This window comes from Lepisosteus oculatus, chromosome 16 (assembly GCF_040954835.1).
Source record: "Lepisosteus oculatus isolate fLepOcu1 chromosome 16, fLepOcu1.hap2, whole genome shotgun sequence".
NCBI classification, from domain to species: domain Eukaryota; kingdom Metazoa; phylum Chordata; class Actinopteri; order Semionotiformes; family Lepisosteidae; genus Lepisosteus; species Lepisosteus oculatus.
The window spans coordinates 7,708,611-7,732,110 of NC_090711.1; the positions used below are offsets into that span (position 1 = coordinate 7,708,611).

General features: G+C 40.7%; 1 protein-coding gene across 4 annotated transcripts in view; it reads left to right on the plus strand.

Annotated features, from left to right (window-relative positions):
• The window catches only part of LOC102693778 (death-inducer obliterator 1), a 37,975-nt gene extending 15,173 nt beyond the window's left edge, over positions 1-22,802 (plus strand). Inside the window, exons 5-16 of one of the 4 annotated variants that reach the window (XM_015364824.2) lie at positions 541-747; positions 1,753-1,957; positions 9,237-9,810; positions 10,076-10,235; positions 10,474-10,590; positions 11,262-11,420; positions 12,895-13,027; positions 13,129-13,672; positions 13,933-14,086; positions 14,536-14,625; positions 15,087-15,282; positions 18,545-22,802. In XM_015364824.2, the coding sequence (XP_015220310.2) occupies positions 541-747; positions 1,753-1,957; positions 9,237-9,810; positions 10,076-10,235; positions 10,474-10,590; positions 11,262-11,420; positions 12,895-13,027; positions 13,129-13,672; positions 13,933-14,086; positions 14,536-14,625; positions 15,087-15,282; positions 18,545-22,065 (6,060 nt within the window). In that variant the 3' untranslated portion in view covers positions 22,066-22,802. The remainder of the gene's footprint in view (positions 1-540; positions 748-1,752; positions 1,958-9,236; positions 9,811-10,075; positions 10,236-10,473; positions 10,591-11,261; positions 11,421-12,894; positions 13,028-13,128; positions 13,673-13,932; positions 14,087-14,535; positions 14,626-15,086; positions 15,283-18,544) is intronic. The other 3 variants (XM_015364825.2, XM_015364826.2, XM_069179304.1) reach the window with 3 other exon arrangements.
• The last annotated feature ends 698 nt before the right edge of the window (positions 22,803-23,500 follow it).

A 23,500-nucleotide genomic window follows, 5' to 3' on the forward strand; every position in this document is an offset into this window, starting at 1 on the left:
GAAGTCTTTGGATGTAATTTTATCTTTTATCTGAAACATCTTTTAAATTGGAACTATTGAAGTGTTTTCTTGGTAGGCAATTTCAGTTTAAAAAATTGAATTTTATTTTGTTAAATTATTTCATGTTAAATACTTATGAATCTCAATTGATTTTCATAAATGTGAAAATGCTTGTTTTTTGCATTTCAAACCTGTAAATGTGCTTTTTCACACTAATGTAGTGTAGATATTTTACTGCATATGTCTAAAAGATTTCAAGATGTATACACTGCCTGAAGCTGCCTTGTTCAGAGAAATTCCATCTTTGCTTCTAAATGCATTTAAATAGAGTGAAGGTGCTTCAGTATCTCTTTAATGGGGAGTAACTGAAGGTTTCCTGAGCTCACTTCATCACTTAAGTTTGAATGATTGATAAAGAATGGAAAACAGAATGGTTATATTTCTGTGAATAAAAAGAAGGGGTTTAGGCAGCACAAGGCAGTTTTGCATTGGCGCAGGTGCCATCTGTGGTGGTCTTAACTAGTCTGAGTTTATTTACAGGCTGTTGATGCTAGCACACTTCCCACGTGCATCGGCCCAGGCTGCACCAACCAGGCCTTGCCAGACTCGGTCTACTGTGGTAACGATTGCATTCTCAGACACGCTGCAGCTGCAATGAAAACTCTCACTGATGTGAAGGAACCCAAACCGAAAGAAAAACCTAAATTAAAAGCTCAGAAAAAAACACCTTCAAAAACGCCAGCCAAGGTAACTTTTTCGGTGCTTTGGTTCCTTTCATATGTTGGAAGAAAGTGTCGACCTTTTCATGTCTTTTTCAGGGTTCAAAAAAAGATAAATGACCAAAACACAAACACTGCCACCAGGTGTTGGCTTAAAGGGCAAATGAATGGTTGCTGTTGATAGAACTCAATTCTGAATGCCTGCTGTCCAGTTTTGGATGCAGTATTGCATTTCTGCTTTTCACATTTTAAAATAAATGTTATAGACTGTTAATTGCTGAAAGCATTTTAACAAATATGAAAGGACTAATTGTCAGATTTAGAACATTTTCTCCTGGAAGTGGAGCTCATTAACTTGCCTCATATTGAATTCTATTCTAGCAGTCCCTCTTCAGTTTAAGGTTAGCTATTTTCATCAGTTTTTTTATATACCTCTATGCTGCTCATACATTTAAAAGAAATGCAGTCTTACATTTGCTCCGATTGCAGCAGTGTTTTGAATTGTGAACTGCAACAGGTGAGTAGCATCTTTAGTATTGTCGTGACACAAAGTCTTAAGTCTGCTCTGTCTGAAGTTATTGCTTCAGAAAGATACATTGCTCTGTCAGACTGCAGTTAATTAATGTTTCCTTCTTATACAGCCTTTCTTTCAGTTGCTATTTCGTACTGCTGTTTAGAGTATTCTGTTAGAGTATTCTAATTTTTCCTTGATTTGTTCTGATCACATGGTACTAACATTTCTATATCCCCCTCTTTGCGTAGTTTAGAGCACTTTGTAAATTGCCTTTGCCATCATGTAAATTATTTAACATAAAAACCCAATATGATCTTGAAGATCTGTAAGGCAATTTTAAACCCTAACCAAAATCATTACCATGTGAGTAGATAAGATGTCTTTGATTGGACTGGTAATTTCATGTTGGATTTATTTGCATAATAAGAATTTCTAGCTAATATTTTCACAGTTCCTTAAAGGTATCAAATTGCATTTCAGGATCTATTTGTTCATTAATTGGGCTGTTTTCTTTCTCAGGCTCAGAAGAGACCTGTTCCAGAGCAAAAGAGCGAGAAGAAGACTTCGGAGGTGGCCGCTAAAACAGAGGAGGGTTCCTCCAACAGTGAGGGAGAACAAGCAGAACAAGAGCCTGTTGTACCATCCTGGTCCAGCGATCATAATTACAATGCAGTAAAGCCAGAAAAGACTGCAGCCATTTCGTCAACTGTGTTTTACAAAGCGTGTATGTATCTCCAAGAGGTTTTCAGCACTAACATCTTATTTCTTACATCCAGTCTTTTAGTTTTTAAAGTTTCAGAAGAGGAAGTACCACAGACTATTTTAACAGTCTCGTTTAGTATAATGTTTTAAAAACATAACATGACCATTGTAGTGAAAAGATTTTACACAGAGGGACAGTTCAAGAATTGCCTCTCTCGACAGGTAAGCTACAAGAGATCTAAGTCCACCAAATTTTTTAATTTAACAATAATTGAAATATATTGTCTCATTATATAAAATGTTGCAACCATTTCCAGCTACTGGTAAGTATAGAATAGTTTGATTACCTGTGAAGTGTTAAAGGGGTAAGTATTGTGGTTGCTCAGGATCTAAATCTAATCTTGCTTTCTTTGCATACAGTGTTTCGGGACATTAAATAAAGGTGTCAGCTTTATAACGCAGTTGAACTATTTTGGATAAATTCAGTATTTGCATATAATGAGCTTCAATCACATCCAAAGCCCCAAGTGTGCAAGTCTAGAGCCTCGTCCTAGATCTATGTAATATACTGGACATTTTTGGTTTATTTGTTGATGACAGTCGCAGCAAGTGTGTTAATGCGTCCTAATCCTACCTAAAAAGTTATCTTTTTCATAGCCTGCTTTCTCTTTTGATCTAAAGATCAGAACTTCATGTTGCAACTAAAAGTTGCTTATGTATGGGAAGATTTAATTATCTAAATCTGAGTAAATGAGCTGGGGCATCTAAATATGTAATAACTTAATGCTTCTTGTTCAACAACTTTAAGATGTACATTAAGAAAAACAATTGGCATTTGTTACAGGAGTGATACTAGATGTGCTCCTCTTATTGTCAGCACATGTCATTTAAAATCAAACCACCTGGTGCATTGGCAGGAAAGTCTGCAGAGTGCTTTTCTAAGAGGAGTCTTGAAATGCAGCACCTTTTAGTTGTCCCGGGTTTAAACAGAGTTCCATCACATCTTAAAGTCAATACATTTTTGCTATCCATTATGACACTTTATTTCCTGCACTGTTGAAACTTCTGAAGACTTCGCCTTTTCGTACAGCAGGTAGGTGTCCGTTTTAATCCGAGTTTTTCACAAAGAGTATTACACCGTTTTAATGCTGACCTAATAATTTAGGTACCACACTATTTTAGGGAATATTTTCTCTTGGCCAACAGCTATGAACCAGTATGAACGTTTCTTTAATTATAGCACTTTCATCTTTAACGTTTGCATGCTTTGGTGTATTTATAATTTAAACAGCCTATAAAATAAAAACAGATATCACAGATACCCATTTTAATGACTTCCTTAATTGCTTAAGTCACCAAGACTCCATTCTCTAAGGGATGCTTCCTGTCAACGAGGTGATACTGAAAGACGAACCCCAGCAAAGCCCTGCAGCACACTGTTCCACTTCAGGACATTGAGGGTAAAAGTCACATAAAATGTGGCTGGGAATTGATTCCCATCAGGTTAAAGATCTTTCATAAAGGGATGGATAAAACACAGGATTTCAGCTTGTCGGCAGCAGCAGGACCACTCTGGCGGAAGATTTGACCTCGTGCCCTCTGCGGAGGAATCCTGCTGGAGCATAAAGAAGCAATGAAGAGTACCTCAGAGGCCTGAAGAGATCCAAAGTCGACAGGATACGCTTGGAAAGCAGTTAGGCAGGCAGGCCTTTATACCCAATATACAATTTGTTTTGTACTTCATTTCATAAAATGAAACTATAAATGAAATACATATTCATACATTTGTACATCATAAGGTTGACTGAAATCACAGGCTGAAGATTATGATTATCTGGGCAATTGAGAGGATAGACTAGTGCCATTAACCTAGTGTCGCCTATACAGCTTGGGAAATGCCTAGAGCTAAGTAGATTTTAACCCATTTCTTAAGTTTAGCGTGAAATATGTATGGGGGTAGTAATACAACCTTATTGCTCTAACTTGGATGATTCCAAGATTAGGGGAACAGCCACTGCATATTGAATTACAAGACTGATAAAGTGCATATTCCGAAAGCACAAAACCATTGTTAAAACCTCCCATTAAGATGAGCTCTTGATTTTGTTCCATATTGAAAGCTGAAATTCTGAGTGAATAGGTTTTCACAGGTGTCTACACCTGTTATAATGGAATCAGCATTACTATAATGTATAAATGTCTTGCGTAAACCTAAAATCCTCTTGGAGACAATATGATTGCAGCTCTTAAATATTACAAAGTGTTAAAATAGTAAAGCGTAGGATTTATTAACTTTACAAAGTTTACTTCATCCCCAAATTTAGCCACAATTAACTGGCTAGTAGAGTTAAATATCGGTGGAGGTATTTTGTTTGATTTTTGGTAAAAAAAAACAATCTGTTTTAGTACATACATTTGGTGCTAAAATGAATACTCGCATGGATTCAGAGACCATACCATCAGTGAAGATTTGAAAACAAAAAGCACATGGTGCCTCTAGTGGTGGAAGAAAACATCACATGTGCAGTGTATTTTGGAAAGCAGGCACCAGAAGATTGTCATGTTACATTTCGAGGTTGTTTTCAAGACTTATGAAACCTATCATGTCAGTAAGTGTCCGGACCACCACAACATTCATTCCAAGACATATTTAGAAATAAGTCTCTTGACAGATTGTGTTCCGTCTCTCTTCCCAAATGGAACACTAAGGGCTAAACTGCCAGTGGTATTTAACTAATGCCTTTATAGTTGCCAGCAAGGTATAAACTAGCAGAGTTTTTAAAATGCCATCTTAAGTCAGCTAAGTTTGTTATTCAAATAGGTTTAATTAGTATTAAATTTTTGAGAAAAAGTTACCTAGTTTTAGTTTATATTAAAGTACTTAAACCCTGTTCCCAAAGCTTTTAGAAAGCAAAAGGTTGTTGTACAGAGAAATGAAACCATGTCTCAAAACCATACTTAAATCTTTAAAGACTTGCCTAAGAGCTAAATGAATTTACAAGCTTTGTATGGTTATTAAAGATCACACATTTTGGTAAATGCATAAGCTTATAACTACTGAGCTAAGGAATAAATGCGTTTTAGAGCAGGTTAATTTTGCCTGTAGGATAGCTTTTAAAACAAAGCGTTTACTATAAGAGGTAGTATATTTGCAAACCATTGAAGTATCTTGATGTTCCTTAGATTCTGTAGTATGTTTTTTTTTGAGGGAAGTGCAAAATCACTAACCAGCAGCTGTATATAACTTCCTGCATTAGGTGCGTCAGTGGGTAACAAACAGCAGAAGTAACAATATAATGCAATATTGGGAAGATGATTTTATGTACTTTTCAAGAAAAGTACTCTTTAAAAGAGTACTGGGACTAGGCTGCTGGGTTTCTTTACTCAGGGTTAATTGTATAGTTTCCTACATTTTAATTGTTGCCAGAGATAATCATTAAACATAGTGTGGGTAGAATGTGCCATCACTAACTGCTTTGCCCGTCTCTTACTGGGATGCAAGTAAAGATGTCACTAATGGGTGAACTTGAGTTGGCAAGTGCAATCAAATTCACGTTATATCTTCCATTCTTTAGTAGTTTAGCCAATAGCCAAGAAGTGAGTTCATGGTTACGTAGCTCCTTATTTGGATGAATAAAAAAAGACTTAACAGGTTCTAAAGCCCTATGGACTTTCTGATGATACAACATTGTCAGACATCCTGTATCTCTTATGTATGAGAATACGGGTTGTGTTTAATGTAGTATGTAGAGGTTCTAGTGCATGTACCGAGGAGATGAATGGATGTGGTTATGTTGTCCTTTGTATGCAAGAGAAACCATTCATACACTTCCAACCTACACTTTGTATATTACCTTTGCACATCAGAATTAAGGGTTTTATTTCAGTCATATGGATTGAAATTGTAGGAAACTGGTATCCCCAGTATTGCCATTGGAGTGTACTGCCCAGTGCCTTCTGATTTTGTTGCTAAGGTGTCTGAACCGATCCCACACTGCAGTTCCTGCAGTCTTATTTGGCGATACTTTGGGGTCTAACATCAAGTTGCCTCTTTGCCCCTCCACCGTGGATTAAATAAAAGTTCGGCAGTGCATGGCTCTTTGATTCGCATGTGTGCGTATCCAGCTGTGCTGTGCGGCTGCTGCCTGCTTTCAGCTTGCCATTCCCACATGTCACGACAGTGACTCATCATCTCTTGCTTTTCTTCTGTCACCCTTGACTCCTGGCAGCCCTCTTTAACCGTCACTTGGTGGTTAGTCTTAAAATTCTTAAATTGTCATTGGGTTGTAAGTCTTCATAGGTTGAGATTATTTTAATTTCAGTATGAAACTGCTGTAGGATTCCTGTTCTTATTTGCACTCCGGTGAAGAAGTGTAAAATCTGAATACTTTCTACTGGATTAACAACAGGTCGTCTTGTCTAGGACTCATAAATTAAGAAATTCAATGTTTTCTTACAAAGCATATACTTGCTTTTGAGCTAAGGATGCAAACAGAGTAGTTACACCTATGCAGGATCTGTTTGTGGTTCAAAGGCCTTTAAATACTGAAATTTTTGTCTACACAGGGGTATGCCCCATACAAGGTAGTCATCTTATTAGTGGTTAATATTGCTTGTTTTGTTTAATGAATGTTTTCACATTTTATAGTCAACTGGTTGAGTTTTGAAAGTTTCTTAAGTCCGAGCACAGTTCACAGCACTTGGGCTGAGTGTTTGTTCATGTGTTATGTGGTTGAATCATACATTTCTAGAAGTCATCTCATTCTTCTGAACAATTAAGGTCTTGCGGCTCTATATTGTGGCTTGTATTAGAACTTGAATAGTTACACAAATACTAATAAAATAAGTCTTCATTGTAAATATGCATTCTGTTAGGTGGCATCAGTGCGTTTAGTAGGTCAATAGGCATAAGTATACGTGTTAATTCCCATTATTTTTCATTTATAATCTACTAGTTTGCACTAATGGTAGTTTAGTTGAAGGCTCATTAAATTGGAGTACCAGCACTTGAATTTTGGTATTTAGGCAGAACTGCTGTCAGGAAAGGAAATTGGGAGTCAATGAAACGGGCAAGGTTTTTGACTAATGTTATCCAGTACACTTTCCTGCTGCTCACTGGCCACATAATGCAGACAGAGCCACATTAAGCTCTGGTTTCCACAAGAAGAGTTCCTCTGGGTCAACAGCAATGCTTCCAGTCAGCACAGGAGCACCTCTTTATTCCTGGACGTTCCCCTATTCTTCTAGGTATTGGGCAGGAGCAGCATTGCTTAGCTTCTTCATTCAGCTTTGAGATCTCCAAGATGGTATGGCTGCACTGCTGTGCATCGCTATTTGTTCAGTTCCTGTCGTCTGCTGCGATACCTCAAGAGTCCTAAAGAACTTAACGAAAATCAAATGCTTTCAAACAAGACCCTGCATTTGTGTTTAAGATTACTACTTTTTTAATCTACATTTACAACAGTACACATCACACAGGTATGTGAAATGTCATGTGTTAGTGGTGAGGGTAAGTTACTTTTCCCTATCTTGGATGGTATTTTAAATATGATTTATTTATTGGATTCAAGATCACATCTGGTTTTCATATTTTTGTCACCTTGAAGCTACACCTTGGAAGCTCTAAATGATGCGTTGTTTTCCACTGGAGATAGACTGATGGCACCTTATATGTGGAGTTCATGTGTTCTTATTTGCCTGGGAGGATTTTCCCTGGGTGTTCTTCCTCTAGCAATCCAGAGACGTAGTCTAGGTTAATTGGCATTCCCAAATAGCACCTCTGATGTGAGGATGAATGCCTGTGTGTGCCCTGCGATGGACAGATGATATGGTCCTGCCTTGCTCCAGCTCATCAATACACTCATAAGGATAATGCAGTGGCTGAAGATGGATGAAAGTATATTCTTGGGTTTCGTGGCCTATTCTAATACATTCGAGTTGTGTAGCCTATGGTCTCAAGCTTGACAAGGAAGCAATTCCAGTTTTTCTGATCATACAGAAGTGAGTAATGTGTTGTTCAATGATCATTGTGCCATTTCAGGGTTTTTAATGTAGTACTGAATGTTGAGATTAGATGAACTGTGGTTTATTTCCTCGGTGAATGGGGAAATACAGTTTTAACTCGAGCTCCAATGATATCAAAAATAAATTAAGGTTTTAATTTGTGCCTTAATGTGAAAGCAGCCTAAATGTCAAATTAATAGTGTAATGGGATCCACATCAAAGTTGTTTTAAACACCAAGTCCACCCCCTTGGTCTTCCTTTAATATGATCTCCCATGCATCAATGTGTGAAATGAAAACTTCAGTTCACGATGAGCAAGGATTTATGCACCCACCTGACTGCACAAAACCGCCAGCTGATTTCTCAAAAACAAAGGGAGAGATAGTCGGCCTCGAGCCAGCGGCCTCGACCCATTTCTCGTGGATTTCATTTCCACTGGCTGAAGACGCCCTCGTTTGGTCTGAACAGATGGAAGGATCTGGCAGAAAGGAGTCTTTTCCAAAGTCTTAAAGAAATGAAGTGAACGGGGCGGTCTCACAGGGTTCACATTTTTAGGATTGGGGAGTTTAGGATTTTCCTGCATGGAATGTACTCTGGAATTAAACCTTGAATTAAAGGAATAAAAAATGAACCAGTCTGTTTCATTATTATAGAGATAATCTATCACACTATTTAGTAATACAGAAAGTCTGTACTAATGTATACCTTGTTTTCTTTGTGTAATGGATGCTGCTCATGGACACAATTGAGTTATTTAAAATACAAGTGCTTTTCTAAAGGGAAGACTTATAATGTAAAATCAATTTCACTATTTTGCAGAAATGTTTTGAAATTAATTTGACAATTTTACTTTTTCTACAGACTTAAGGTGATACATGGTTGCTATACCTTGCTATAAAATGCATAATTTCAGATCCTCCTGATTGCTTACAGTTATAATATTGTAATTTCTTGTCTTTGTCCGTTGTTCAGGAAATGTCAGACTTCAGTCAAGTTTTGTTCACCTTGTAAAGGTTAAGTTATATAAAGCCGCTATCTTTCAGACTACAAAAAGGAAGATTCATTTAATCTCTACCCACAATCCATTAGAACATTGTTTAACATCAGGATTTTGGGTCTTCAAGTTCACTTTTGAATCTTATCGATTTAACTTTTGGAGAATTTGCCATTTGTGGAATGTGTGTGTGTGACCAGAATTGCTCATCATGTGCTGGGTGCAGCTGTAAGAACAACCTGCTATCATGCAGCTCTGTGCCCAGTTGGGGCTTACGGTTATGTTTATTTTATTCTTAACGCAGCTGCAAAAGAGAATGAGGATGATGAGAGCAAAAAGGAGTCCAGCGCCCCACGAAAACGATCTTCAAGTCCTCCTGCACCATCCAAAGGGAGCAAGAAGGCTCCCGCCTCTGGCGGAGTATCGGCCAAAGCAAAGAAGCCCCCTCCTTCCCCTGGGAGCGCCAGTGGGTCCTTGAAGAAACTCCCTAAGCCTTCCAAGAGCAACACAGCCTCCAAGAAGCCCAGCTCTGCTCCAGCTGCCCCGGCCCCTGGACAGATGGCTTCTGCCGGCCCAGCCCCTGGGCAACCGGTGTCAAGGCATCATGTCACGGGGGCCCTGAGAGTTGCCAAGACCACCTTTACTATCCCGAAAAAACAGCCCAATAAGGAGCAGCAGCAGCAGCAGAACCACCCTCCAATTCCACCTGCCTCGAATCCAGCTGCAGCAGCTAAGGCCCCTGCTGGGTACTCTGCACCCCCAGGGCCTCAGGTCCCCTCCAGACCTCCTCCTCCTCCTCCCAGCGCCCCACAGCCTCAACCGAATAACCAGATCAGGCAGAACATCCGTCGCTCTCTCACCGAGATCCTCTACAAGAGGTGAGGCATCTGGCACTAAATACCTTATGGTAGACTTCCTCCATTTATAAGAGGTGACAAAACTGAATCTCAGCTTTTCTTTCTTAATTAATTTCTATCCACACATCTCAAAGTCATTGCCTGGTTATGTTCTTGTGTGAGTTATTAATTGGGTTTTGCTTTTTTTTTTTAAAACCTCCTTAATGGCTGGTGTCGGGTGAAGTTTTTAAAGTACCCCGGTTTGCAGAGAGACAGGCCTCATCCTTGAACCTTTTAACATTTTCAGGGTGAGCGATAGCGATGACCTGGAGAAATCCGAGAGCGAAGTGGGCAAAATCGCTTTCAGCATCGAGAAGGAAATGTTCAGTCTGTTCCTGAACACAGACAACAAATACAAGAATAAATACAGAACGATCATGTTTAACTTGAAGGATCCTAAAAACAAGGTTAGTGCTCGAACAAGCGTGAACTTACGTTAGCCATCTCGCAGCTAACTGTGAATGTTGTTGTGAATAATGCTTCACTATGTGCAATGCAAATTAATTTAGTGATCTAGTTTTTTTGGATTTATGCATTTTTCTTAAATTCCAAGAAGTATCCTCTCTATAATATTTAGCTTTTTAATGATCATTTTTATTGTTTTAAGCATTCTCATCTTGTTTTGCTTGTGCTGCTTTTTTTCAGGGACTGTTTTATCGCGTTATTGGAGGTGAGCTCAGTCCCTTTAAACTGGTGAGGCTGAGCCCTGAGGAACTCCAGTCCAGAGAAATCTCGGAGTGGAAAGAGAAGGACCCGAGTGGGGTGAGTTCCTCACTCACTCAGCACCCTGTAACATTGCCGTTTTCAGCCTGGGTCAATCTCCACACAGCCTGCAAGCAGGCTTGAAAAGTTACTACTGCCCTGGGTGGGAAAACCACCTGTGCACAGAAACGTGTGTATTGAAGTAACCTTAAAAAATGGTGCGAATGGTTCAAAGACCATTCCTTGCAAATGCACAAAATACATGCGTTAGACACAGTGAGAATGATCAACCACCGTGTTGGTCTCATAGTGTGCTGGCACACTCATCTATTCCTTCCACTGCTGTTTTACATAGTGTAAAAACACTTTGTCTGATCCCAGAACAAATACCTCCACGTTTTGTGAATTAAATATAATCATGGTATATCTACTGGAGACTTACACCTTGGGGGGTCTCAGCCCAGGATTGGATCAAGGGTCTTTAGTAGTTTGGCCCTGGAATCAACTGGACAAAAGGGTTAAAAACAATGATAACAGTGGACAGTCAGCAGTCCTGTGTTTTTGTACAAAATTAGATCTTTTTAAGCAGGCTGGAAAAAAAGGAGGGGAAACCAACTTAGATATCTGTCTCGGACATTGTGTGACCAGTTGACGGGAGGTTGTATCCTTTAAGGGTGCAGGTGTGAATGCTGCGAGGACCGCGGTCCACAATGTACTGTTTCTGTCTGCAGGTCCTCGAGCCCAGCCAGAAGTCTCAGCGTGAGGCACAGAAGTTTGGCCTGAAACAGGAGAATGTGCCTGATGTGGACATGGAGGAGTCTCCTCCCATGTCTGACGGAGACGTATGTATTAATCCTACCTCCCAGTCGCCCCGCATGGCTTCCGCAGCAGTAAGTGGCTTCCTTGCTTGGGTTTCAGCGCATATCTACTCCCACTTTATCCATAGCTTCTTCACAATGTTTTACTGGCACACCTTACTTGCAGCCTTCCTCTCGCGAGCCTGACACACCTTTCCACCTGGTCACACTCTGCTGGGCTTGTTTGTAAACTCTCTTGTGTGCTTAAGCTGTTTTATGTTTTTTTTATTTTCATATATTTTGCTTTTTATCCAAGCAGTTTGAGGTATGGCAACTGCTTTTTGTAATCGGCTAATGAGTCTCAGTTATACATTATTTGTTATGAAATAATCATTTTGAATCCTTTATCTAACCTGGTACGTCAGTTGACAGTGACAACGTGAAAAGTACACTGCAGGGCATTTGTGTTGGGGAATTTGAAGAAAATTTGCTTTCAATGCTTGGGTGATGTCTGATTGTTGTAGCATTTACTATCAGTATATTGTTCCGTCAAAAAATCAATACAGTGATGTGTCTGTACTGTGTAAAAAGCACAAACTTTAATACAGCACTACCATATTATACTGCAGCTCTTTACACTGTGCAATCAGGTATAATATGGTATAATCACGTCTTTCATTCTCATATGCATTTTTTCTCAGGATGGCCTCAATAAATAGTAAAACTCAGGGAAGATGACACAAACAAAAACATCTTCTACTGTTAAAATAAACTAAGTTTCATGTCGAGTCAGACATGATGAAGCCTGTGTACTTATAACATATTTTATTTGAGATAGCAAAAACAAATTGTCGTTATTAAAAAGTAGGAACCAAGTAGGAAACATTAAATTTATTTAAAAGCATCTCTGTTATTTATAACATAATTGTGTTGTAAAAACACAATTTTAAATTATTGACTTATGTAGGCTAAGCTTTATTCTGGTGGAATGGTGGTTGTCTCTGTTGTATTGAGTCTATTAATATGGGATGTCGGTTCAGGAACAAAAATGCCAAAACTTGTGAAGAGAAGCATAAATAGCACTCCCCCACTGATAGATGCCCAGCTTCTTCAGTTAAAGAGGAACCAGCACTATACCATCTAGAACTATATCAAACTGTAATACTAGTAGATGAGTGAAGTAATTACACTGAGTAAATTACACTAGCATGTGTACAACAACTCAATAGATTTAATCTTAATTACTCCACTGTTTTTTCGAGTGAAATTGGGACACTAGCACAGTGTTCTCTTGGCTTAAAAAAACCTTCAAGCAGTAAATATCAATGTATGGTCTTCACTAACAGCCGTCATTAAATGATACAATGTATTGATTGGTCCATACCGACATGCTTCCTTCTGCCAATTCCTTTTGTGTTTTTTTTTCTTGCTTTTGAAATGATAGAAGTCTAGCAGTAGTGCTGAGCTCTAACAAGAAAATCAAACACCTGGACGATATTCAGTAATAGTGAGTTAAGTGTTTTGTTTTCCAGAATTGGTTTCTAATCTGTGGGGTCTTGTTTTTAAGGAACAGGAGGAGCCTCGTCCTGCCCCAGTGAAGAGCAGCCTCCCAGTCCCCGACATCTTCAGCAGCATGTTGAAAGACACAACCAGCGAGCACCGCGCCCACCTCTTCGACCTCAACTGCAAGATCTGCACAGGTATCCCCAGCAGTGCCTGATGCTCGTCTGTCGGATTTCCCTGTCTGTCTAGTCTGTTCGGGTCTCCGGTGGGCTCATTTATTTCTCTGATGGCTTTCCAGGCCAGATGTCTGCAGAAGAGGAGCCTGCCCCCAAGAAGCCCAAAACGGCTCCCTCTGCTGCTGTGAAAAAGGCAGAAGTTAAAGTCAAGCCAGAGCCCAGGCCCTCAAAGGTGGGCGCAGCGGGAGACGGGCCTGCGCCAGCCGCTGCGAGCGCCGCGCCCTCGGAGGCGGCCCCCGGCGGCGAAACTCCCATCGTGGAGTCCCCGGCTTCTCCCGAGGAGACCAGCAACCCCGCGACGTCCTCTCAGAGCTTCGCCCCCATCCCCATCCCGGCCGTGTCCTCCGTGACCATCACGCGGCGGGACCCCCGCACGGCCGGGTACCGTCCCGCCGCCGGCGCGTCCCCGGCGCCCACCGCCGCGCCCGCAGCCCCGGGGGGCACGGAAGCTGGCGCCGCCGCCGCCGCCTCCGTTGCGGGAGAGTCGGCGCCAGAAGCTGCGAAGCCAGCCGTGCCGCTGCCACCCCCGGCACCCAAGTCCATCTTAATGAAGCCTGCGTCTTCCCCAGACACCCGGTACATGGCCACCTCATCGTCCGCTGACAGGTGCTTTGTAACTCTTCTCGCGGCTCGTGAATCGCAACGCGTGAACCCAGGACATCCACACCCATTCTTTGTGTTGGAATAAACGTCCACAGTCGGGGTGTGACCGGGAGTGATTGGTGATATTTGAGCTGTGTCGGTGCATGTTATGATCATACAATTGACAAGTTTGTTATCCAGTAATAATTCTTAAATACGAACGTTAGAGTGACAAAGAGATCGTATTGTGTGCCTGTCGCTGATGAAATTCATGTGCTTTGCAGCGTTGCGGAGTCGCGCTCTCCTCCGGATGGAGAAACCACTGCGTTCCTCTGCAAGCAGGAGATCCTTTGGAAAGGCTTTATCAACATGCACACGGTGGCGAAATTTGTCACCAAAGCTTATCTTGTTTCCGGATCCTTTGAGCACATCACAGAGGTCAGTCCCCAGATTTCAGTTATGTTGACAGGCAATAACCGCTCAGCTTAGCTTTAGACAATAAGTCACTTGAAGAGGAAACCATGTAATAAATTTTACAGACAGATGATTACGGTTAACCTTAGTACATTTTTGCTTTCGCTGTGGACTATGGATACCTAAAGCAAATGGAGAAGAGCAAATAGAAATTCAAGCATGGACTGAAAAACTGCATGAAATATAATGGGTTTAAATTTTGATCAGTCTCATGCAATACTTATGGATGAAAATTGTTCATTGTAGGTGTATGTCGACAACCTTTCTATAGTGACTACAGACTTTTATTACCATAATATGGACTAAATTAAAGGACTTGAATTCCCTGATATGGAAAGGACTAAAATGTCTTTGTTTCCCTAACATGTTAATCCTATTTATGGCAGTTGTTAATCAGTTTTGAACTTTTGTAGGATTTACCAGATACAATCCACATCGGTGGACGGATATCTCCTCACACTGTGTGGGACTATGTGGGAAAACTGAAAACATCTCTTTCTAAGGTAAAGAAAATTCTGACTCTTCTGTAGTGAATCAGTAGACGTCCAGGGACAGGTACATCAAAACCTGTTATATAATTTTGCAAGTTTTGTAACCATATAAATTCTTTTTAAGCCATAGCTGACACAAAAGTCTTTTGAAGCTACATTATTTTAAAACAAATTTAAACACAAGGAGAAGAATACTCTCCAGAGTTCAATTTACTGAACACAATGCTGAATTCCATATATCGGATAAAGATAGGCCAGATAACAGTATACTTTTAATTTTCTTACCACATCGCGTCTTATTATGTGGAAGCACTCATGCATGTATTAACACTGTGTCAGAAAGAGGTTTCAGAGTCAGCTCACATGGTCTGTTCCCTGTGGCTTGAGTGGAACCACAAACCACAGTCCTTTGTGGAAACTTCTGACTGAGGTTCCTCCCTCACAGAACTGTGGCTCTGTTCTGTTCTCCCCAGGAGCTGTGCCTGATCCGTTTCCAGCCGGCGACGGAGGAAGAGGAAGTGGCCTACATCTCTCTCTTCTCTTATTTTAGCAGCCGGGGGAGGTTTGGTGTGGTGGCCAACAATAACCGCCGCATTAAAGACCTCTATCTCATCCCACTGAGCTCCAAGGATCCCATCCCTTCCAAGCTCTTACCCTTCGAAGGGCCAGGTAAGCAACTATAGGGAGAAAAGGCCTCCACACCCATTTAACAACCACAGAGCTCCGTATATAATAAGCACTACAGGTGTCACCCCAAATTTTTTTTAAAAAGAAAGTACATTGTGCTAATTAACACCTTAGGGCTTAGGTCAAATAAAGGGATTTTGTTTCTCAAAAAAGTTTTTTGTGAGTGTGTTCTGTTGGTGGTGGCTGTTTGTGGAACACCTACACTGCACATCTCCATCCCTGCAGGAAGGAAAGGCCTGAACAGCGTTCACAGTGTGCTTTTCCACACTTTCCTTTATCTCAGGGTTATTTTTTAAGATTCTGAAAACGGGTAAGTATAATGTGTGAAACAAATTCCGGAATTTGTGGGATATTCATAAAACAGGTGTCTTCTGATCACTGAGAGGGATTTTGTTTCTCCGTGTCATTTGTTACTCTGCTGAAGTGGTCTGGTTGTTTTTTCTTTTGTATGTTTTGTATGTGACCTTGTAATGTCCAGTACCATTTTAAATAAAAAGCATTACTTGTCTTCCAGTGGTAGAGTGTATATCGGCTATATCAGTCTTGTGACATGCCCATGAGCTCCCAGTGTGTTTCTGAGCTGCTGCAGTGCAGGGAAACATGAGAGATTACATTTGGAATACCACTGTGCATGAAGTGAAATCCAGCTCCCAAGTTAAATTCACTGCTCATGTTGAGTTGGTGGAAGAAGACCGTCAAATCTACATCAAATCAGTCGTACCTTTTTGACATACCTTTTAAGGCCGCACATGCTGTAAAAAGGGGGGACTTCACTCTGTCGATGCTGATCCAGGAATATTTTGGGCCTAGTCTGGAAGCATGCAAAATGAACTGTTTGCTTTGGGTTTCTTATAGTGTTAATAAGCTTTTTTTGAATATGAGTCTTCCATCGCTACAACAGCAACAGTGCTCTTTTCTGTCTGCTGTAGAATGCTGTATTATTTCTCAGTAAATGTTTTGATAGAACTTTGGTGCTGTTAAATGTCAGAGGGAGGACAGTTGGCACATTTCCTCTGCAAAGCATCACTGGGGATGTAAACAGATTATTCATTATGAATTACTGGGGTAAGTTCACAGAGACTGGCATGGTCCTGCTGAAGTGGTGATGGGGCTTCAAATAACATCATGCCTGTATAAGATGAGCAGGGAGAGCTTTAGTGAGCCAGACCAGGGCAGTGTGGACACAAGACTGCTACAGAAACCACTGTGGAAGCACTTCTCAGCCCTGAGGCACAGAGAGGATCACCGCTGCTGGAAGTTTAAAGCTTGCTGGTCAATGCATGTCACACTCTTAATCTTAAACTGCTCAGTACACTGCACCGTCAGCCCTTTGTACAGTGATAGCCACAGTCCAATACTGAGAAGACAAGGAGCATCACCACATGAGTGCCCACTAATAATATAACCATGATTACACTTTAAATTTGTCCTGCAGGAATATTATTAGTTTAATACTGGTTTACTGGTAAAATTGTTAGTTTCCAATTTGTATACCATTAAAAAATAATGGTATATAGTTAAAACAATATAAGAAATATTTTGAAGAGGCTTGTCTTACTGTAAATATTTGAAAAAAAAATCCTTTCCTACAAACATTTTGAATTATCTGAAACAGTTTTGTTTGATCTTTATCACTTGTAAGTAGTCAGGTGGATGGGAAACAACAGATGTGCAAATATGAATGCAATAGGAAGATAAATTAACCTTTGAGTTTACCGGTAACATGTAGTCTCTATATTCCGCTTTGCCTATACTGTAGGTTGTGTTAAATGACATGATACACACTTGCATTAATTCATTAATTACATCATTGTATTTAGGGAACCCTTTGGTAGAATTTTCAGCACATGGGATTATATATAAAGCTTTGAGACATCAGCAACCATTATTAAAAACAACAAAATATACGTTAATCTGTATAATACAGACCTGATCTTGCGTCCTTTAGCATATTTACACAGTGTTCAAGGTGTGTACACCTTAAATGAATCACTTCTTAATATCCACATAATTGGATTGATTTAAAAAATGTGATTTCTAAATCATGGTCATGGTCCTGGAAGACTCATTCGGATTTCTCATACATCGTGTGTCTTGGTCATAAGCCAAGATTGATAAAATTGAAAATGTTAGTGAAACCCATTAAGTCTTATGACAAAATTCCATTAACTAGCAAAATCAACAAGATTGTTAATGTGAAATTTGTGCAGTTTTTGGAGGTGTTTCAAATGCATACATAGCCTAATCTGTTTTAAAAAATGTAATCCATTTGCAAATGTATAAAGATATAAAATGCTCATTCATATAATATTTCCCTTCAGGTAATAAGACATTGTAATACACTATATTTTCTTTCCACAATAGTTCTGCCATCAAGCATAAATGAAGAATTCCTTGTTTCTAATTGCCTTGTTTAAGGTGTCTACTGCTGATCAAGCTTAGTTTTTACATGTCACCTGAAGTAGTTAAATGACCCTGTATAGCAGTTGCAATTGGTGAATTAAGCCTAAAGAAAGACCTGAGATATATGCACAATGAACAATTAAAATAAATTTAAGTAATTGTTAGTAAGGGCATGCTGCATGAAAGAAATTTTAAAAATGATAGAAATGTTAGAAGGTTTTTCCAGGGATTCTAAATTATTTTTTCTTTCTTGTTAATTTCGATTTCAGACGTTTATCTTTTGTCTTCAGCTGAATATGGTGTAAAAGCCATTATAGAAAATTTAATGAAACAACCAACTTAATGAAATAGCTTCTCAGGTTCAACGTGCTGCAGAATTTACTAATGTAAATACTGCCAATAACTGAAGATGTGATATTCATTACCTGGAAGAATGTAAAATACTGAAAACTGTAATGATGCATACTGGTGTACTAATGCTTGGATTTGTGAGAGAATGGAGATTTGGTGCTTTGTGCTACAGTATATTTCTTTTTAAAACATTCATGCTTTGTATGTGTAAAATACTTGTGTGTAAAAAATAATGCATTCCTCAAGTCTGTTTTTAAATCTTTCTTTGAATTTTGAATTTTAATTTTTACATTAGTAAAAAGTATATTGGATAGAAAGTGTACTTTCTAATAATACATAGCAATTTATTTTCTAAATTGTGTTAATTTTTATTTTTATTAATTAAGTTTTATTTTGTATTTTTGTTTTGCTTTTTTCAAAGCAATATTAATATTTTTTAAGAAGTCAGCATCACAATATTAAAGCTTTTCTATTGCCTCATGTTTTGTAGGGTTGGAGCCATCTCGTCCTAATCTTCTCCTCGGTTTGGTAATCTGCCAGAAAATGAAGCGGTCTGGTGTCCCCTCTGAAGGGGAGAAAGGATATGAAGAGAAGAAACCCAAAGTTCAAGTCCGCGATGAGGAGGATGCCTCCGTTCCGAAACTTCCTTTGCTTCCCAAACCTGAAATTAAACAGGAGAAGATCCATCTTTATAATCCAGAGTTAGCCATTAGCACGACGCCCCCAGGCTCTCCACCGCTATTGAATTCTTCAGAGTCCTCGTCGAACTTGCTTGGTAACTCTTCAGTGCTGTCGTTGTTGTCCTCTGTGAAAGCATCTACTTCTGCTCCTGCTGGTATGGATTCTTCATCCTCTCCTTCTACGACTGCTGCCTCTGGCACAAGCAGCTCCACTCCTCTTCAGCACATCTTGAAAACTCTGTTTGGCAAAAAGAAGCCAGACTCTGCCAGCTCCTCACCGTTAGACCAGGGTTCTGTGGAACATGCTGTGCCTTCTGCCCCACTGCTTGATCCTATTGTCCAGCAATTTGGCCAGATCTCCAAGGATAAAGTCATAGAGGAAGATGAAGATGACCGACCCTATGATCCAGAGGAAGAGTATGACCCAGGAATGGGATACGGGACAGAGACTCCCACTGTTGCAGACAAAGTGTTTGAAGCTAACAAGCAAGTCGAGGCTTCTGACACCGACGATGTGGCCTATGATCCTGAGGACGAAACAATCTTTGAGGAAGCCAAGGTTGTTGTCAGTGATTTTCCCAGCCGTGCCTTGGAAACAAAGACCAAACAGGATAATGAGACACTTGGTCTCAGAGGTGATCCTTCTTCTCTGACCGAGCAGCAAAAGATGCTGGAAGAGCTGAATAAGCAAATTGAAGAGCAAAAAAGACAACTTGAGGAGCAAGAGGAAGCCCTTAGGCAGCAAAGAGCAGCAGTAGGTGTCTCCATGGCTCACTTCTCAGTATCTGACGCTTTGATGTCACCACCTACTAAATCCTTACTTGCAAACAGCCAGTTATTACAGCTGGGCAAAAAAGTGGAGGACCTGGTGGCCAAAACTCCAGTTGCACAAGTCATCAATCAAAGAAGGGATCCCAGGCAGAGTAGGGATCCCCGGCAGGCAGCAGCCAATAGAAGACTTACATCTGACTCGGAAAAGGCAGAAACTGCAGGGACATCTGGTGAAGTCTCATCCACAACACAGCCAACTGAATCCCAAAATCAACCAGAGCCAGAAATTGAGCCTGAGAGCACAGAAGTATCTATCCCGCTGCTTGGTGAAAAGATCGAACCTGACATGGAGGACAGCTCACAGGAGGAATCTTTATCTGCCCCCAAAGGGAAACCTACACGAGACCCTAAGGCTGAAATTGAGAGTGACCCATTTACGACGTGGCCAAATTCAGCAAGCATTTTAAGACCTGAAAACACTTTGAATCTTGAAACACACAAAATTTTATTATCTACTCATGACCAAGCTCATACTATGCCTCCTGCTAGTGATTTAGCCCCTCCAGTGATGTCCACACTGCCTGTCATGTCCCAGGAAATAATGCACGCCAGCAACTTGGTGGTGGATGCTCAAGCTCCTCTTTTACCGCAGATGGGAATGCCAACCACTGAGTTCAGGAACCCTCAAGAACTGGCTCCATCTGTTCCTTTCCAACCTCAGTCTGGTCCTGCAGAGTTGCAAGGGGAGAGTGACCACTCCCAGTTCAGAGATCACATGGTTCCCTATCCTCCTTTCCAGGATCAGTGGGGAGGGTCTCCCCAGCAGTTTGATGGATCCCAAGGACCCCCAACTGCACATGCAATGGGATTAAGAGGGCCTCTGCCATTTCAGCCTATGGGGCAACGTGGACCACATCCACAGGTGTTTGAAGGACCTAGAGGACCCATGCCACCTCAACAAATGGGACAGCGAGGCCCAATGCCAGGACAGTTCATTGAGGGTCATGGAGGTCCTTCACATTCTTATGATGGTCCACATGAGCCCATTCAGCAACAATTTAGTGGACCTTTGCCTCCTTTACATTTTTCTGGACCCAGGGGCCCTGTGCCACATTTTATGGGGACAGTACCTGGACAGTTTGATAATAGAGGCCCACATCCTTCCCAGTTTCACGGCCCAAGAGGGCCCCCAGCTTCCCACCAGTTTGTGGAGCATGGACTTCAGAAGCCTCTGTTGGAGACGCCGAGGGGACATGAAGAACAGCAATATGACAATGGCAGCTCTTATCTGCAAGGGATGGATCAGCATCAAGCACAGACACCCCCACACATGTTTCGAGAAAATCAGACACCTTCACCAGCTCCCTTCATGGGCCAAAGAAGTACACTGCATAAGCAATTTGAAGGGCCAAGAGGGAGCAGGCCACCTCCATCAGGTGTGGACATGGGAGGTCAGCGTTTCAACTCGCCAAACCAGTTTGGTGGCCCAAGAGCTCCATCCCCTCTTCTTCACCAGAATCAGAGGATGTCTTCACCACAGCAACGGGGGCCTTTTGATGACCACCGAGGTCCTCATCCTTCACAGTTCCAAGGTCAGAGAGGGCCCCCACCCTCACAGTTTGGAGGGCTGCGAGGTCCCCCACCGTCTCATTTCACAGACAATGGAGGACCACAGCGATTCCGATTTGAAGATCAGCATCACCTTGTAGATGGCAGACCACTTCGCCACCCTCGCCCTTTACTTCCAACTCCCATTGAAGGTCCCGTTCAAGGACCAAACCACTCAGGAATAAATCCTGACTCCCATCAAGATGAACACTGGCAGTCTGCTGATATGAGGGCAAGAAACAGCAACAGAGAGGATTCTGAGACCAGGAACAATGGAGAAAGGCAACGAGAAAGATTTGAGGGAGGACACCGTGAACGAGACAACAGCCAAGTACCATCCTGTCTTCCAGAAGAAAGACAGAGTCGATTATCAGAAGAGAGGAGGAAGGAACGGGATGGTGGTGGCAGGCCATGGGAGAGGAACCAGGGTAAACCTTGGAGTAGAGAGCGAGAATGGGACAGAAGCAGAGAGAAAGACCGGGAGACTGACCGAAGCAGAGGAAGAGACTGGGATCGGCACAGAGACAGAGAGGGAGATGGGGACAGGAGGAGAGACCGAGATCGCGACCGAGACCGAGACAGAGGCAGGGATCGGGACTGGGACAGGAGAGACTACGACAGAGACCGAGCGAGAAATAGAGACAGGGACAGAGATCGAGACAGAAGACGTGACCGGGATCGTTCAAGGAGCAGGGACAGAGACCGTGGAAAAGACCGAGATAGGGACCGCGGCAGGGACAAAGACCGCGACAGGGACAAAGACCGCGACAGGGACAAAGACCGCGACAGGGACAAAGATCGAGATAGAGACAAAGACCGCGACAGAGACAGAAGAGAAAAAAGCAAGAGTGAAGAGAAAGGGAAAGACACCAAAACTGAAGTTCCAAAAGAGAGCGAGAAACCTGCAGATACAGAGACACAGACCCCTCCTGACAAAACCCCATCATCCTAATTTCATAATCTGCTGAATCCACAACTTCAGCAGTTGTTTGACTGATAGCAGTGACAAAATTTACTTTCAGCAACTTCTAATGTATTAACAGACACCTGGAAATGGACATGGTTGGGAAATGGTTGTTCTATGTATACGAGTATACATTTTTGAACTGATTTTATGGTGCTGCTGCCGTTTACAAGTCCAAAAGTCAGACGTTTGTACCTTTTTTTAAAAAAAAAACAATCTTTTGTATTAGTTTTAACATCTTTAAAACCAGGAATTTCGAAGTAATTTCAGTTCAATATTTGTTGGAAGGTCCCAAGTGAACCTTGTGATTTATCATTCATTTGTAAAATCGTACATTTATAGAATATTTCAAATGTTTTTGCTTCTGTTGGAATAGTTTATAATGACAGATCTCCAATAGAACTGATCATATAGAATATGTGAATGGAACCCTTTTTGGTGAAGAAATGTAAATATGTATGTATATATGTATAATATATAGGTATGATTTTTTTATCTCATTTTTCTAAGTAGAACAAAAAAGATAAGCCATACGGATTTAAAGAATAATTGTGTAAACTGGAACATACCTGTTAAGGTGTTCCATTTGCGGTCAGTGTATGTGCTTGTAAGTGGAATAAGTTTAGTGCAAGATGGGAAAATAGCCCACTATGATCACCTTTGTTAATGACCCCAACACTGAATTCTGATTGAACCAATTAAACCTCCATACAGTCTCTCTTAAAGGTTTCTTCTGCCTCTTTTGTAAAGTTTTCTTGATACTGGAAATATGTATATTTGTGGAAAAGAAATGTAAATATAAGAAGAAAGAAGCTGAACATTCATTTGAAGGAATTGTTTATTTTCTTAGCTGAACAGTTTTAAAGCACCAATCCACCCATCTGTAATCATGCCCATAAATGTTATATGGATATAAACGTATATAGCTTCACCCACATAACTTTAGTCTTCGTATGACACACTACTGCAGCTTTTAAATGTAGGCCAACATAAGAAATAAAAATATCTGGTTTTAAGAGAAGAAACCTGCCTGTGATAATGTGATAACATTATTTTGCAACTATTGCAGAACAGCAATGATACGTTTTTTTACTGTTGCAATCTTAATTGCTAAAAATACTTAAAATATTAAAATCTTAAAATTCTAAAAAAGGTTTCTTTTCTTACCTGTAAATGCCATACTAATAATATACACTTTACTGGAAACACTGGAAATCCTGTATCAAAAGATGTTCACTATGTCCTGCAATGCAATATTAAACATGTCTGTTTCACCTGTATGACCTTCTTTATCACTTGTGTAGCCTTGGAAACCTCAGTATTTCAGGGTGTGTCAGAAATGTTTTAGCTAAAAATCACAGGATTCAGATCAGGTGAAAGGATAACAACGAACTTATTTGAAAGAAATCCAGTGTCAGATGTT